Genomic DNA, 17,890 nt, shown 5'->3' on the forward strand with positions numbered 1-17,890 from the left:
CCTTGTGGGAGGATTATCTCATGTCCCCACATGGGGAGCTGGAGCTGACAGAGGGAGCTCATCCACACTCTCCCCAGATATGAACCTACAAGCTGTCGGTCTTCAGTCCTGCCAGCACAAGGGTTTAACCCACTGTGCCACCACGGGCTCCTTAACTGCATTGAGCTGCATTATATGAATCTACACTGACCATATAATGCAGTTTCGAAATGCATTATATAGTAGTATGGATGGGTCCAAAGTTTACCAATTACTTCTCTCCAGAAGATGAATGCAGAGCAAAGAGGAAGGAGAATCCTGGTGCCACAATGTCTGAGAAGGAAGGAGGAAGTTGTCCAGACTTACTTAAGAGAGCAAAGTTTGGAATTATTATTATTTGTAGTAATAGTAGTATTAGGAAATACACAAGCTCAAGGAGACTCTATGCAAGTTGCAGCAACAAATGAATTAATCCTTTGGGATCATAGCATGATTGACTTCCCGCTTTCTTCCCAGTCATGAAGGCACCAGGACTCACCCTTTGCTCTGCTCTACATTGGGGCTAAATGCAAATTTTCCTTATCCTCTCTTTCTTGGAAATTGTTCTCAGAAGACATGGTGAAGGAGGCTTCAAGGGTTTTTGAGTGAAATTAACAGCAAAAGAGAGACATACCCTTTCTCTGTAGAAAAATAGCAATACGGAAGAAAATGTTTTTAAGAAACAAGCTGTGACATGCAGAAGGTACTTTCTTACACAGGATGTATTGTGGTTAACTTCAAAGGTTGTGGTAAACTGCAGAGTATGCATGTACAAGAAGGTACTTTCCATCAAAAGGTTAAGGGAGAGGGGCTGGAAAGAGAGTACTTTCCATGAAAAAGAATATGTTTTCTTTTGTTAAAGGTTAAAATTGTTGATGTCAGGCAGTGGTACTTTCTAGGGCTGGGTAACAACGGAAAAATTTGTTTCTAAACTCGTTTCGTTTTCAGGGGGTTTTTGCGTTTCGTTTTTTTAAAGAATTACGAAATTTTTCTTTAAAAAACTTCGAAATATATGAAATTTCGTAAAATTACGAATTGATTACGAAACAATTACGAATCGATTCGTTAATGGCGGACACGATTGCGCAATATGCTAAAAAACCCTCCAAATGGGACAGGGGGAACTTCTGAAGCTTCCCTCTCCCTCTGTTGTTGACTGTTGGTGTGATAATTTATTTTTTATCACTGATAAAACAAACAACAACCCTAAAACTTGCACTTACATACGGAAATAATTACGAAACAATTAAGAATCAATTACGAAACAATTATGAAACAATTACGAAACAATTACGAAATAAATTGGAAAAATTCGATTCGATTTTTAATTACCCCTGCATGGCTCAATATCGGATCGTAAGCTAATTTAAATACGAATTAATAACGAATTACGAAATTAACGAACGAAACCGCCCAATCCTAGTACTTTCCCTTTTTGTTTGCACTGGGCTATAAAGATATGCAGATTTCAAGGGAAGAACGCGGCAGTCACTTGAAGGGTAGCATCTGCGCATGCTACCCGGCTGTCCATCTTCTTCATGAAGAAACTAAAATAAAACCTTGTTTTTTTATCTTTTTTGGGACTGTTTCCATCCTTTTGTGCTCCCGCGACGTGGACCTAAGAAGACCCAATTTAGGGTCTCTAGCAATGGAACTGGCTCACAAACCTATTCAGAAGGATGTTGACTAATGTATTTCCTGTCCCTTTGTGTCTCAGCTCATGCAAGATTTTTACAACCAAACCTACATGGAAAGGAACGGGAAATACATGGATAGTGACTTAAAGACAGCCCTCTGGTCGATCACGGTGTCCTTTTTCCCCCTCGGAGGCTTCTTCGGGTCACTGCTGGTGGGGCCCATGGTGAACAAATTTGGCAGGTAATAACACAGAGCATCCTTCATGGTGGACATTCGATACCGTCTTCACTGCTAATCCTGTCTTGGGGCTTCTCAGGCTTCCTAATGCTGCGACCCCTTAATACAGTTCCCCATGTGGTGGTGATCCCCAACCATAACATTATTTTCGTTGCTACGAGGGATGAATGAAAAGTAATGCCTCCCCCTTCGTAACTCCTCAACAGATGGCAGTACTGGCATGCGGCAGGTACTGGCTTGTTCAGTAGACTCTCCTCTACAGTTCCATTATGGCAGGAAGCCTTAGCAGAAGAAAATAATGCCTCCACCTTCATAACTCCTCACAGATGGCAGTAGTGGTATGTGGCGGGTACTGGCTTGTTCAGTAGACTCTCCTCTACAGTTCCATTTTGGCAGGAAGCCTTAGCAGAGAAAGTAATGCCCCCATCTTCATAACTCCTCAACAGATGGCAGGACTGGTATGCGGCAGGTGCTGGCTTGTCCAGTAGACACTCCTCTACAGTTCCATTTTGGCAGGAAGCCTTAGCACTGAACGGTTGTGTTGTTCAAGTGCGAAGTATAGAACCCTGCGCAGACGGTTGGTCAATGTGACTTAAGCAACATGTGGGCATTGAATTTTTGACAGCAGAAGGTGTCACCCCAAAGGAGATTTATCAGAGAATGAAAGCTTATTATGGTGATTGTGTTGATGTGAGTACTGTGCGTTGTTGGGCGAGTAAGTTTAAAGATGTTGAGGTGACGCTTTCTGCTACAAAGAGTTCAGTGACTGCTCATTGCTTAAGTCGCATTGACCGACCGTCTGCGCACGGTTCCATACTTTGCACTTTAACAACACAATCATTCAATGCTAAGGCTTCCTGTTAAAATGGAACTGTAGAGAAGAGTCTACTGAACAAGCCAGAACCTGCCGCATACCAGTACTGCCATCTGTTGAGGAGTTACGAAGGTGGAGGCATTGCTAAGGTTTCCCACCAAAATGGAACTGTAGAGAAGAGTCTGCTGAACAAGTCAGAACCTGCTGCAGGGTTCCATGCTTTGCACTCTAACAATACAACCATTCAATGCTAAGGCTTCCTGCAAAAATGGAACTGTAGAGGAGAGTCTACTGACCGAGCCAGTACCTGCCGCATACCAGTACTGCCATCTGTCAAGGAGTTACAAAGCTGGAGGCATTACTTTTTCTGCTGAGGCTTCCCGCCAAAATGGAACTGTAGAGGAGAGTCTACTGAACATGCCAGGACCTGCCGCATACCAATACTGCCATTTGTTGAGGAGTTATGAAGGTGAAGGCATTGCTAAGGCTTCCCGCCAAAATGGAACTGTAGAGGAGGGTCTACTGAACAAGACAGTACCTGCTGCATACCAGTACTGCCATCTGCTAAGGAGTTACGAAGGTGGAGGCATTACTTTTCATTCAACCCTCGTACTTCATAACTGTAATTTTGCTACTATTATGAACCATCATGTAAATATCTGATTGTTACAAATTGAACATAATTAAAGCATAGTGATTCCAGCGGAAGTGAACGAGCAGTGCCTGTCATCAGTAGCTCATTGACTGGTGTTGTGGTGAAGGTTAGAGATAAGCGTCCTCATAATGCGAGTAGATCAATAGGTACCACTTTAGTGGGGAGGTGAAAGGGGCCCATGCAGATATACTGCCAATTCGATCAGGAAGGTATCCGTGGAAGTGAACGAGCAGTGCCAGTCGTCAGTAGGATGATGGGATGATGGGATTTGCAGTACCTTCCACAGACCACTGAGACTCCCATGACTGACAGACCTGGACCAAACCCCCATGACCAACAGAAAATACTGGAGGGGTTTGGAAGGAATTGGCAGTGATTTAGGGGAGATGTAGTTCACCTACATCTGGAGAGCACTGTGAACGCAAACAACTATGGATCTGGACCAGACTTGGCATGAATACTCAATGTGCCCAAGTTTGAAGACTGGTGGAGTTTGGGGGAATTAGACCTTGACATTTGGGAGTTGTAGTTGCTTGGAGGTGCTGGAGGCAATGAGAAGACGCCTCTAAAAAGTCAGTACAGGCACCTTCCCATCGCTCCCAGTGCCTCTGCCTCTCTTCTGGATCGGGGCCACGGGCCCCAGGTGGCGTGGATGGGCCAAAGGAGGTGGTGGCACAACCCCTCTGTAATGGCCCATCAACCCCTCTAGTGGTTGCGACCCCCAGGTTGAGAACCACTGCCTTAAACTCTGGCTTAAGGCCCCAACTATTCTCAGATGACAATAGAGAGAGATGCAGAGCTTTGGGACTTAAGTATGAGCCTTGAGTATCTCAGAGAGTTTGAGTACTTCTCCCCCTCTTCCTTCCCAGAAAGGGCACTTTACTGATCAACAATATCTTCTCCATCATTCCTGCCATCCTCATGGGGAGCGCCAGGGTGGCAAAGACCTTTGAGATAATCATCGTCTGCCGTGTCGTCATCGGCATATGCGCAGGTGAGTCACAGTTCTCAAGAAGTCACAAGAAGTGGAAGCTTTTCAAGCAATAAATAAACACAATACTTTTGAAAGACTAACAATGTGTTACACTATTTAGTAGTTTCAAATCTTGCCGGCTGCATAACCAGGAGGTGACAACACAGGCTCCTCGGCTTGAAAATGGAGAGCCAGAGATGAGCACTACTTCCAAAAGCCGGAAATGAAAGGAGAAGCCTTTGCCTGTGTTTGTGTTTGTCTGTCTCATTGTGTATGATTGTAAAAGCATTGAATGTTTGCCTATGGATGGAAATCCGCTCTTGAGTCCCCAAGGGAAGAAGGGTGGAATATAAATAAAGTGTATTATTATTATTATTAATTATTATTATTATTATTATTATTAGAGCATGACCTCTAGAAGCTGGAAATGAAAGGAGAAGCCTTTGTGTGTGTTTGTGTTTGTCTGTCTCTGTATATGATTGTAAAGGCATTGAATGTTTGCCTATGTATAGAAATCCGCTCTTGAGTCCCCGAGGGAAGAAGGGTGGGATATAAATAAAGTGTATTATTATTATTATTAGAGGATGGCCTCTAGAAGCTGGAAATGAAAGGAGAAGCCTTTGCCTGTGTTTGTGTTCGTCTGTCTCATTGTGTATGATTGTAAAGGCATTGAATGTTTGCCTGTGTATGTAAATCCGCTCTTGAGTCCCCAAGGGAAGAAGGGTGGAATGTAAATAAAATGTATTATTATTATTATTAGAGGATGGCCTCTAGAAGCTGGAAATGAAAGGAGAAGCCTTTGCCTATGTTTGTGTTTGTCTGTTCCATTGTATATGTTGTAAAAGCACTGAATGTTTGCCTGTGTATATAAATGCTGTAATCCACTCTTGAGTCCCTGAGGGAAGAAGGGTGGGATATAAATAAAGTGTATTATTATTATTATTATTATTATTATTATTATTATTATTTGAAAGACAACAAGATGAGTACACAGCAAACAAGATCCCTATTCCTAGACACTTGGGACACAGTAGGGTGGCTTTTTGCAGCTGACAGATGGTAATTTTCTCAGCGCCAATTGTGTTTAAGTGCAGGCCAAGGTCTTGAGGCACTGCACCCAGTGTGCCGATCACCACTGGGACCACCTTGACACGATGGACACTTCCCAAGTGTCTAGGACTGTGTCATGTATCGGCGAATAATGCACGCACATCCCAGTAGGGTGGCCTTTTCCAGATGACAGTTGGTAATTTTGTCAGTGCCGATTGTGTTTAAGTGCAGGCCAAGGTCTTGAGGCACTGCACCCAGTGTGCCGATCACCACTGGGACCACTTTTACTAGCTTGTGCCGGAGTCTTTGCAGTTGGATCTTTAAATCCTTTTATCATGTCAGCTTTTCCAGTTATTTCTCTTCAATCCTGCTGTCACCTGGGATTGCGGCATCCACAATCCATACTTATTATTATTATTATTATTATTATTATTATTATTGCCATTATATACCTGCCAGACCTATCCACCAAGGGTCCGAACATGACTGCATTATTATTATTATTATTATTATTATTATTATTATTATTATTACTATTACTATTGTTGTTGCCATTATATACCTGCCAGACCTATCCACCAAGGGTCCGAACATGACTGCATTATTGTTGTTGTTGTTGTTGTTGCCATTATATACCTGCCAGACCTATCCACCAAGAGTCCGAACATGACTGCATTATTATTGTTGTTGTTGTTGTTGTTGTTGTTGCCATTATATACCTGCCAGACCTATCCACCAAGAGTCCGAACACGAGTGCATTATTATTATTATTATTATTATTATTATTACTATTACTATTACTATTGTTGTTGCCATTATTTACCTGCCAGACCTATCCACCAAGGGTCCGAACATGACTGCATTATTGTTGTTGTTGTTGTTGTTGTTGTTGCCATTATATACCTGTCAGACCAAGGGTCTGAACATGACTGCATTATTATTATTATTATTATTATTATTATTATTATTATTCATGACAGACGTGTTACTCTTCTATTTCTGGTTTCTTTTGCAGGCCTGTCTTCCAACGTTGTGCCCATGTATCTTGGGGAGCTGTCCCCCAAAAACTTAAGGGGGGCCTCCGGGGTGGTCCCACAGCTCTTCATCACCATCGGGATCCTGGTTGCCCAGATCCTGGGGATGCAGATGATCCTGGGGAACTATGACGGTAAACACAAACTGCATTCAAGGGGGAAGTGTTTGCAGGTCACAACAAGACACAATGAGCTGATTTAACCATAGTTTGTTCCTTTCGGAAACTCACAACTCTCCATTGCAACTGGAGAAAGAAGTTAGGGATAAATCGTGGTTTAGTATTTTGACATAACAACAAGCTGTGATTCTAATCAGCTTATTCCAACAGTAAGCCATGGTTCCTAGTTGTTTGTAATGGTAATAATGATAATAATAGCAGAGTTGGGAGGGCAATAGCTTTATAAACTAGCACCTTGGTATATCTACGGATGTCCCGGTCCTCAAACACTCTCTGCTTCATTCTGAAAAATGCTGCACTCTCAGAGCTCAGGCAATGCTGGTGGAATTATTTTAGGAGTTGAGTGTGACATCTGTAGACAGTCCACGTTTCACAAGCGTATAGCAGAGTTGGGAGAGGAATAGCTTTATAAACAAGCACCTTGGTATCCCTGTGGATGCCCTGGTCCTCAACACACTGCTTCATTTGAAAGAATGCTGCACTAGCAGAGCTCAGGCAATGCTGGTGGAATTATTCCAGGAGTTGAGTGTGACATCTGTAGACAGTCCACGTCTTGCAGGTGTATAACAGGGATGGAAGGGCAATAGCTTTATAAACTAGCACCTTGGTATCCCTATGGATGTCCCGGTCCTCAAACAATCTCTGCTTCATTCTGAAAAATGCTGCACTCGCAGAGCTCAGGCAATGCTGGTGGAATTATTCCAGAACTTTAGTGTGACGTCTGTAGACAGTCCATGTTTTGCAGGTATATAACAGGGTTGGGAGGACAATCGCTTCATAAACAAGCACCTTGGTATATCTATGGAAGTCCCGGTCCTCAAAACACTCTCTGCTTCATTCTGAAAAATGCTGCAATCGCAGAGCTTAGGCAATGCTGGTGGAATTATTCCAGGAGTCTATAGACAGTCCACGTTTTGCAGGTGTATAACAGGGTTGGGAGGACAATCGCTTCATAAACAAGCACCTTGGTATATCTACGGAAGTCCCGGTCCTCAAAACACTCTCTGCTTCATTCTGAAAAATGCTGCACCCCCAGAGCTCAGGCAATGCTGGTGGAATTATTTTAGGAGTTGAGTGTGACGTCTATAAACAGTCCACGTTTTGCAGGTGTATAACATGGCTGGGAGGAGAATAGGTTTATAAACAAGCACTTTGGTATCCCTTCGTATGTCCCAGTCCTCAAACACTCTCTGCTTTATTCTGAAATATGCTGCACTCGCAAAGCTCAGGCAATGCTGGTGGAATTATTCCAGGAGTTGAGTGTGACGTCTGTAGACAGTCCACATTTTGCAGGTGTATAACAGGGCTGGGAGGAGAATAGCTTTATAAACAAACACACTCTGCTTCATTCGGAAGAATGCTGCACTCACAGAGCTCAGGCGGTGTTGTATTTCAGTGTCAATGTTGACTTTTGTGGAGAGGTGGCTGCCACAGCAGGGTTGGGAGGACAATAGCTTTATAGACAAGCACCTTGGTCTCCCTACGGATGTCCCGATCCTCAAACACTCTCTGCTTCATTCGGAAAAATACTGCAATCACAGAACTCAGGCAATTCTGGTGGAATTATTCCAGGAGTTGAGTGTGATATCTGTAGACAGTCCACATCTTGCAGGTGTATAACAGGGTTGGAAGGACAAATGCTTTATAAACTAGCTCCTAGTGATGTCCTGGTCCTCAAACACATTCTGCTTCATTCGGAAGAATGCTGCACTCACAGAGCTCAGGTGGTGTTATAATTTAGTGTCAGTGTTGACTTTTGTGGAGAGGTGGCTGCCAAGGGAGTGGAAATAGCTTTATAAACAAGCGCCTTGGTTGCCCTATGGATGTCCTGGTCCTCAAACACTCTCTGCTTCATTCGGAAGAATGCTGCACTCACAGAGCTCAGGCGGTGTTGTATTTCAGTGTCAATGCTGACTTTTGTGGAGAGGTGGCTGTGAAGGGAGTGGAAATGGTCCACATTTTCTAATGTTACACCATTACACTGTATCTCTGGCATTGGAGGGGGATACCAATAGATACCGCCCCATGCAAACATGCCGGCACATGGATCGGAGATGTCTATGTTGTTGTTTTTCATGTATCCACAGTGGAAGAATGGCAGAACATCCATCTTTGCCAGCATGCCAACATCTCTCTTTGGTTCTCTCTTCTTGCAGGCTGGCCCATACTATTGGGTCTCACTGGGGTGCCGGCCGCTCTCCAGCTTCTAACCCTCCCCTTTTTCCCTGAGAGCCCCCGATATCTGCTGATCCAGAAGGGCGACGAAGCAGGTGCCAGGAAAGGTATGTTTTCCATCTGATTGTAATACTAGATGAAGACAGAGAGAGATGCAGGGCTTTGAGAACTGGGGGTTCTGGAACCCTTGGTGGGGGTCATGAGGGTGTGTCAGAAGGGTCACCAAAGACCATCAGGAAACACAATCATTTCTGTTGGTCATGGGAACTCTGTGTGTCAAGTTTGGTGCAGATCCATTGTGGGCTGAGTTCAGAATGCTCTCTGGGTGTAGGTGAACTACAACTCCCAAACTCAAGGCCAATGCCCACCCAACCCTTCCAGTATTTTCTGTTGGTCACGGGAGAACTGTGTGCCAAGTTTGGTTCAATTCCATCGTTGGTGGGGTTCAGAATGCTCTTTGATTGTGGGTGAACTATAAATCCCAGCAACTACAACTCCCAAATGTCAAGGTCTACTTTCCCCAAACTCCACCACTGTTCACATTTGGGCATATTGAGTATTCATACCAACTTGGGTCTAGATCCATCATTGCTTGAGTCCCTCAGGATGTGGCTGAACTACAACTCCAAAATTCAAGGTCAATGCTCACCAAACCCTTCCAGTATTTTCTGTTAGACATGGGAGTTCTGTGTGCCAAGTTGGTTCAATTCCATCATTGGTGGAGTTTATGCTCTTTGATTGTAGGTGAACTATAAATCCCAGCAACTACAACTCCCAAATGTCAAGGTCTACTTTCCCCAAACTCCACCACTGTTCACATTTGGGCATATTGAGTATTCATACCAACTTGGGTCCAGATCCATCATTGTTTGAGTCCCTCAGGATGTGGCTGAACTACAATTCCAAAACTCAAGGTCAATGCTCACCAAACCCTTCCAGTATTTTCTGTTGGTCATGGGAGTTCTGTGTGCCAAGTTGGTTCAATTCCATCATTGGTGGAGTTTATGCTCTTTGATTGTAGGTGAACTATAAATCCCAGCAACTACAACTCCCAAATGTCAAGTTCTATTTTCCCCAAATGCTACGAGTGTTCACATTTGGGCATATTGAATATTTGACTCATTGTTTGAGTCCAGTGTTCTCTGGATGTAGGTGAACTATAACTCCAAAACTCAAGGTCAGTGCCCACCAAATCCTTCTGTGTGGAAGGTTTGACCCAATTCTATTGTTATTGGGATTAAGAATGCTCTTCGACTGTAAGTGAACTATGAATACCAGCAACGACAACTCCCAAAAATCAAGGTCTATTTTCTCCAAACTCCACCAGTGTTCACATTTGGGCATATTGAATATTTGTGCCACGTTTGGTCCAGATCCATCATTGTTTAAGTGTTCTCTGGATGTAGGTGAACTACAACTCCAGAACTCAAGGTCAATGCCCACCAAACCCTTCCAGTATTTTCTGTTGGTCATGGGAACTCTGTGTGTCATGTGTGATGCAGATCCATCGTGGGCTAAGCTCAGAATGTTCTTTGATTGTAGGTGAATTATAAATCCCACCAACTACAACTCCCAAACATCAAGGTCTATTTTCCCCAAATGCTACCAGTACTTACATTTGGACATATTGAGTATTCATGCCAATTTTGGTCCAGATCCATCATTGTTTGAGTCCACAATGCTCTCTGGATGTAGGCGAACTACAACTCCCAAACTCAAGGTCAATGCTCACCAAACCCTTCCAGAATTTTCTGTTGGTTGTAGGAGTCCTATGTGCCAAGTTTGTTTCAATTCCATCGTTGGTAGAGTTCAGAATGCTCCTTGATTGTAGGTGAACTATAAATCCCAGCAAGTACAACTCCCAATTGTCAAGGTCTATTTACCCCAAGCTCCATCAGTGTTCACATTTGGGCATATGGAATATTCGTGCCAAGTTTGGTCCAGATCCATCATGGTTTGAGTCCACAGTGCTCTCTGGTTGTAGGCGAACTACAACTTCCAAACTCAAGATCAATGCCCACCAAACCCTACCAGAATTTTGGTTTTAGGAGTCCTGTGTGCCAAGTTTATTTCAATTCCATCGTTGGTGGAGTTCAGAATGCTCTTTGATGGTAGGTGAACTATATATCCCAGCAATGACAACTATCCAATGACAAAATCAATCCCAACCTCACCAGTACTCAAATTTGGGCGTTTCGGGTATTTGTGCCAAATTTGATCCAGTGAAGGAAAATACATCCTGCATATCACATATTTACATGACGATTCATAACAATAGCAAAATTACAGTTGTGAAGTAGCAACGAAAATAATGTGATGGTTGGGGGTCACCACAACATGAGGAACTGGATTAAGGGGTAACAGCTAGAGGCGGCCCTAGGTAATTTTCAACGGTAAGCAAACAATATTTTGGCACCCCCCCCCCCCCAACCAATCATTGATATATATATTCTGTTTGTCGTGGAGTTCTGTGTGCCATATTTGGTTCAATTCCATCATTGGTGGAGTTCAGAATGCTCTTTGATTGTAGGTGAACTATACATCCCAGTAACTACACTTGCCGCACTTGCTCCCTTGCCTGGCCCGCTTTGGGTCCGGAGGCGTGCCTGAAGAACCCGGCGTGTGCACCAAAAGTCACCTCTTCTCCTGACTTTCTCCTCAGCCATTGGGACCAAGAGAGAGAGAGAGAGAGAGAGAGAGAGAGGTGGAGATGCCCACCTTTCCTGAAGGTAGGCGCAAAAACAAAGGAGGGAGCGGAAGTGGGAGATACCTCCAGCTGGAGGGCCTCTCTCTCTCTCTCTCTCTCTCTCAAGAGAAAGAGAGAGAGGTGGAGATCCCCACCTTTCCTGAAGGTAGGCGCAAAAACAAAAGAGGGAGCGGAGGTGGGAGATACCTTTAGCCAGAGGGACTCTCTCTATCTCTCTCTCAAGAGAGAGAGAGAGAGAGAGAGGTGGAGATGCCCACCTTTCCTTAAGTTAGGCGCAAAAACAAAAGAGGGAGCGGAGGTGGGAGATACCTCTAGCCAGAGGGACTCTCTCTATCTCTCTCTCAAGAGAGAGAGAGAGAGAGAGGTGGAGATGCCCACCTTTCCTGAAGGTAGGCGCAAAAACAAAGGAGGGAGCGGAGGTGGGAGATACCTCCAGCTGGAGGGCCTCTCTCTCTCTCTCTCTCTCTCTCAAGAGAGAGAGAGAGGGGTGGAGATGCCCACCTTTCCTTAAGGTAGGCGCAAAAACAAAAGAGGGAGCAGAGGTGGGAGATACCTCTAGCCAGAGGGACTCTCTCTATCTCTCTCTCAAGAGAGAGAGAGAGAGAGAGAGGTGGAGATGCCCACCTTTCCTTAAGTTAGGCGCAAAAACAAAAGAGGGAGCGGAGGTGGGAGATACCTCTAGCCAGAGGGACTCTCTCTATCTCTCTCTCAAGAGAGAGAGAGAGAGGTGGAGATGCCCACCTTTCCTGAAGGTAGGCGCAAAAACAAAGGAGGGAGCGGAGGTGGGAGATACCTCCAGGCGGAGGGTCTCTCTCTCTCTCTCTCGGTCCCAATGGCAGAAGAGAAAGTCAGCAGAAGAGGCGACTTTTAGTGCGCACGCTGGGATCTTCTGACATGCCTCCAGACCCGAAGCGGGCCAGGCACAGTGGCTCCACCCCTTGACCCACACGTGAATTGGAGAGGGGAGAGGAGGCGGGTGGAGTGCCGGGGGATCGGGAAAGGGAGCCGGTCATGGGGAAGGGATTGAACGCGGAGAACGATTGAGCGCCGGCTCTGCTCGCGCACCCGGTGGCCGGGTGGAGCAGGAACGAGAGGGGCGAGGCGAGGCTCAAGGGCCCGGCCCCTTTGGGAAGAGGATCGCCCGGCAGCGAGGCAAGAAAGCCAAGGCTCCCCCCGGACCGCTAGGGCTGTTGTGAGCTGAGGGGGCGCTCCTCAAGTGGCAGTCGAGGGGCATTTACAGAGGTGCCTATGCGCCCCTGGCAAAAAAAAGTGTTCTGCGACTGCTTACTTCGCGTAATGGACGAGCCGCCCCTGGTCACAGCATTAGGAAGGTTGAGACACCACAATTGTCAGACACCACAAGTGGCAAAGGCAAGGACATTGTGCACTTGTGATTGTCCACCTGTGTCATTTCCGCTACCTTTCTTCAGCTCTGAAGAAGCTGCGAGGCTGGGACGACGTGGACGACGAGATGGAGGAGATGTTTCAGGAGGACCAGGCGGAGAAAGCCGAGGGGCGGATGTCTGTGCTCACGCTCTTCACCTACCGAGGACTCCGCTGGCAACTTATCTCCATCATCGTGATGATGATGGGGCAACAGCTCTCCGGAGTCAACGCCGTAAGTCACAACATTAAGAATGTGAAGGTATCTGGGAGAACATTTTGCCGTGCAGTAGGAACTTTTTGAAATGGCTCAACACGTAACCTATTGGCCAGACTTTCAAACTAAAAGATCTGTCATACCTTCCAGAAGCTGTGGTCAATCCTTGTTTTGCTCTCGTTTCAGATTTACTACTACGCTGACGAAATCTACTTGTCCACAGGGTTGAATAAGTACGATGTCCAATTCGTCACCGTCGGGACAGGAGCGGTCAACGTCGTCATGACATTCCTTGCGGTATGGCTCCCATGTCAAAATCGGGCTCCACTTTCCAGTGGCGGGAGGTCCCAAAGGGCTGAAAATGGAAGCGTATTAACTAAGTCTTGGAACGTACTTAGCCTCCTCCCTTTCATACCGTGTAGGTTTTTATCGTCGAGTCTTTGGGCCGGAGGATTCTGTTGCTGGTTGGTTTCGGGATCTGCTGCGTGGCGTGTGCCGTTTTGACCGTCGCACTGAATCTCAAGGTCTGTAACAGGGGAAAACCTTTTACCTTTACCTTATTCATAATATAAATTATATAATAATTTGTATAGTCTGTGAGAGAAGCCTCTGTGTGAGGTAGGCCTTAGCCTGTGAGAAAACGTCAGGGGAGAAGATGTCAGGGGAAAATCTTTACCTTTACCTTCTACATAATATAAATTATATAATAATTTGTATAATCTGTGAGAAAAGCCTCTGTGTGAGGTAGGAAAATCTTTACCTTTACTTTATATATAATATAAATTATATAATAATTTGTATAATGTGTGAGAGAAGCCTCTGTGTGAGGTAGGAAAATCTTTACCTTTACCTTATATATAATATAAATTATATAATAATTTGTATAGTCTGTGAGAGAAGCCTTTGTGTGAGGTAGGAAAACCTTTACCTTTACATTATATACAATACAAATTATATAATAATTTGTATAGTCTGTGAGAGAAGCCTCTGTGTGAGTTAGGCCTTAGCCTGTGAGAAAATGTCAGGGGAAAACCTTTACCTTTACCTTATATACAATATAAATTATATAATAATTTGTATAGTCTGCGAGAGAAGCCTCTGTGTGAGGTAGGCCTTAGCCTGTGAGAAAATGTCAGGGGAAAACCTTTACCTTTACCTTATATACAATACAAACTATATAATAATTTGTATAGTCTGTGAGAGAAGCCTCTGTGTGAGGTAGGCCTTAGCCTGTGAAAAAATGCCAGGGGAGAAAATGTCAGGGGAAAACCTTTACCTTTACCTTATATATAATATAAATTATATAATAATGTGTATAGTCTGTGAGAGAAGCCTCTGTGTGAGGTAGGCCTTAGCCTGTGAGAAAACGTCAGGGGAGAAAATGTCAGGGGAAAACCTTTACTTTCACCTTATTTATAATATAAATTATATAATAATTTGTATAGTCTGCCAGAGAAGCCTCTGTGTGAGGTAGGCCTTAGCGTGTGAGAAAATTTCAGGTGAGAAAATGTCAGGGGAAAACCTTTACCTTTACCTTATATACAATATAAATTATATAATAATTTGTATAGTCTGTGAGAGAAGCCTCTGTGTGAGGTAGGCCCTAGCTTGTGAGAAAATGTCAGGGGAGAAAATGTCAGGGGAAAACCTTTAACTTTAGCTTATATATAATATAAATCATATAATAATTTGTATAATCTGTGAGAGAAGCCTCTGTGTGAGGTAGGAAAATCTTTACCTTTACCTTATATATAATATAAATTATATAATAATTTGTATAGTCTGCCAGAGAAGCCTCTGTGTGAGGTAGGCCTTAGCGTGTGAGAAAATTTCAGGTGAGAAAATGTCAGGGGAAAACCTTTACCTTTACCTTATATACAATATAAATTATATAATAATTTGTATAGTCTGTGAGAGAAGCCTCTGTGTGAGGTAGGCCTTAGCCTGTGAGAAGCTTTTTTTGCCATTGTGAAAATTCTCTGATGTTATTTGGTCTCCAGTGTCCTGTGAAATGCTGGAGAGTATGTGTTGACCCCTCAATTCAAATATCTCCCGACAGTCTATCTCCTGGATGTCCTACGTCAGTATAGCCAGCATCATCTCGTACGTCATTGGACATGCCATCGGAGCAAGTAAGTTTGCGCTCTTCTTGGCTTGAAGGTTAAAACTTAATGGTTTTGATACATTTCAGTCGTACAGCCTTTCCCATAGGAAGTGGAAATGATAGCACTACTTCCAACACATCTGGATCTCATAATAATAATAATAATAATAATAATAATAATAATAATAATGTAATAATAAGAATATTAGGATGATTTAAAGATCGAACTGCAAAGACTATGGCACAAGCCAGTCAAGGTCGTCCCAGTGGTGATCGGCACACTGGGTGCAGTGCCTAAAGACCTTGGCCTGTACTTAAAAACAATCGGCGCTGACAAAATTACCATCTGTCAGCTGCAAAAAACCACCTGACTCGAATCAGCAGGCATTATTCTCTGATACATCACACAGTTCTAGACACTTGAGAGGTGTCCAACGTGTCAAGGTGGTCCCAGTAATGATAGGCACACTGGGTGCAGTGCCTAAAGCCCTTGGCCTGTACTTAAAAACAATCAGCGCTGACAAAATTACCATCTGTCAGCTGCAAAAGCCCACCCTACTGGGATCTGCATGCATTATTCTCCAATACATCACACAGTCCTAGACACTTGGGAGGTGTCCAATGTGTCAAGGTGGTCCCGTTGGTGATCGGCACACTGGGTGCAGTGCCTAAAGACCTTGGCCTGCACTTAAAAACAATCAGCGCTGACAAAATTACCATCTGTCAGCTGCAAAAAGCCACCTGATTCGAATCTGCACGCATTATTCTCCAATACATCACACAGTTCTAGATGCTTGAGAGGTGTCCAACGTGTCAAGGTGGTCCCAGTGGTGATCGGCACACTGGGTGCAGTGCCTAAAGACCTTGGCCTGTACTTAAAAACAATCGGCACTGACAAAATTACCATCTGTCAGCTGCAGAAAGCCACCTGATTCAAATCTGCACACATTATTCTCCAATACATCACACAGTTCTAGATGCTTGAGAGGTGTCCAACGTGTCAAGGTGGTCCCAGTGGTGATCGGCACACTGGGTGCAGTGCCTAAAGACCTTGGCCTGCACTTAAAAACAATTGGCACTGACAAAATTACCATCTGTCAGCTGCAAAAGGCCACCCGACTTGAATCTGCATGCATTATTTACCGATCCATTACACAGTCCTAGACACTTGGGAAGTGTCCGACGTGTGATCGACTACAAAAGCAGAGTGATCTTGAGTGATCTTGCTGTGTACTCATCTTGTTATGAATCTAATGATGATGATGATGATGATGATGATGTAATGTCATGTCCCAATTTTGAACCCCTGTGGTCCCACGATACTTTGAAGGTGATTTCTTGAACATGTCCCCTTCTATGGACGTTTTTAAGCAGAGACGGGTTGGCCATCTGTCAGGAGGGCTTTGATTGCGTGTTCCTACCAGGCAGAAGGAGATCGGACTGGACGGCCCTTGTTTCTATGATTTTAAATTGTGCAAAGAATGGTGTAGGACAGATATGGCCAAACTTCGGCCCTCCAGGTGTTTTGGACTTCAACTACCAAAATTCCTAACAGCCTATCGGCTGTTAGGAATTGTGGGAGTTGTAGTCCAAAACACCTGGAGGGCTGAAGTTTGGCCATGCCTGGTGTAGGACATTGATTCCCAACCTGAGGTCCGTGGACATTCCTATTTTATGTGGGCAGATAGCCAGTACGTTCATAACATGGACTGGGAGAAAGTGTTGTCTGCCACACTGGGCATTTCTGTAGTGACCACGTCATCATCCTGGGTCAGAAGGGTCTACCCTTTCACGGCAGCCTCAGTAGCCATTATGTTCTCTTCCCAGGTCCGATCCCGAGCGTCATGATCATAGAGATGTTCCTCCAATCATCTCGCCCCGCCGCATTCATGGTCGGAGGTTCAGTGCACTGGCTCTCCAATTTCACTGTTGGGCTGGTCTTCAATTACATGAAGGTAAGGAAGATTTGTGACCTTTCTTTTTTTTTGCTTAGGATTCTAAAGCTTTGGAGAGCTTCTGTTCAACTATTTCAAAGCTCCCTGCTTGAGCGGTGATGGCACGATCGTCAGCATAGATGAAACTCTTTGTCTCTTCTGGCAGTGGCGGGTCATTTGTGTAAATGTTAAACCTTGGTGGAGCAAGCTAGTTTTCCCTGTAGTAGGCAGTAAGAGCGCCTAAAGATTAGGAGAGCTTCTGTTCAACCATTTCAAAGCTCCCTGCTTGAGCAGTGATGGCACGATCGTCAGCATAGATGAAACTCTCTGTCCCTCCTGGCAATGGCTGGTCATTTGTGTAAATGTTAAACATTGATGGAGCAAGCTAGTTTTCCCTGTAACAGGCAGTAAGAGCACCTAAAGATTAGGAGACCTTCTGTTCAACCATTTCAAAGCTCCCTGCTTGGGCATTGATGGCATGATCGTCAGCATAGATGAAACTCTTTGTCTCTTCTGGCAGTGGCTAGTCATTTCTGTAAATGTTAAACCTTGGTGGAGCAAGCTAGTTTTCCCTGTAGTAGGCAGTAAGAGCGCCTAAAGATTAGGAGAGCATCTGTTCAACCATTTCAAAGCTCCCTGCTTGGGCGTTGATGGCATGATCGTCAGCGTAGATGAAACTCTTTATCCCTTCTGGCAGTGGCTGATCATTGTGTAAATCTTAAACATTGATGGTGCAACCTTGTTTTTTCCTGTAACAGGCAGTAAGAGCACC

The 17,890-nt window shown here is 44.4% G+C and overlaps 1 protein-coding gene across 1 annotated transcript in view; it reads left to right on the top strand.

Moving 5' to 3' along the window:
* The window catches only part of LOC132764883 (solute carrier family 2, facilitated glucose transporter member 5-like), a 35,762-nt gene that overhangs the window by 16,050 nt on the left and 1,822 nt on the right, over positions 1-17,890 (top strand). Inside the window, exons 3-11 of the mRNA XM_067472972.1 lie at positions 1,736-1,896; positions 4,232-4,356; positions 6,401-6,553; positions 8,755-8,880; positions 12,911-13,098; positions 13,267-13,377; positions 13,503-13,604; positions 15,140-15,212; positions 17,012-17,139. Coding sequence (XP_067329073.1) covers positions 1,736-1,896; positions 4,232-4,356; positions 6,401-6,553; positions 8,755-8,880; positions 12,911-13,098; positions 13,267-13,377; positions 13,503-13,604; positions 15,140-15,212; positions 17,012-17,139 — 1,167 coding nt within the window. The remainder of the gene's footprint in view (positions 1-1,735; positions 1,897-4,231; positions 4,357-6,400; positions 6,554-8,754; positions 8,881-12,910; positions 13,099-13,266; positions 13,378-13,502; positions 13,605-15,139; positions 15,213-17,011; positions 17,140-17,890) is intronic.

This window comes from Anolis sagrei, chromosome 13 (genome assembly GCF_037176765.1).
Source record: "Anolis sagrei isolate rAnoSag1 chromosome 13, rAnoSag1.mat, whole genome shotgun sequence".
In the NCBI taxonomy this organism is placed as follows: domain Eukaryota; kingdom Metazoa; phylum Chordata; class Lepidosauria; order Squamata; family Dactyloidae; genus Anolis; species Anolis sagrei.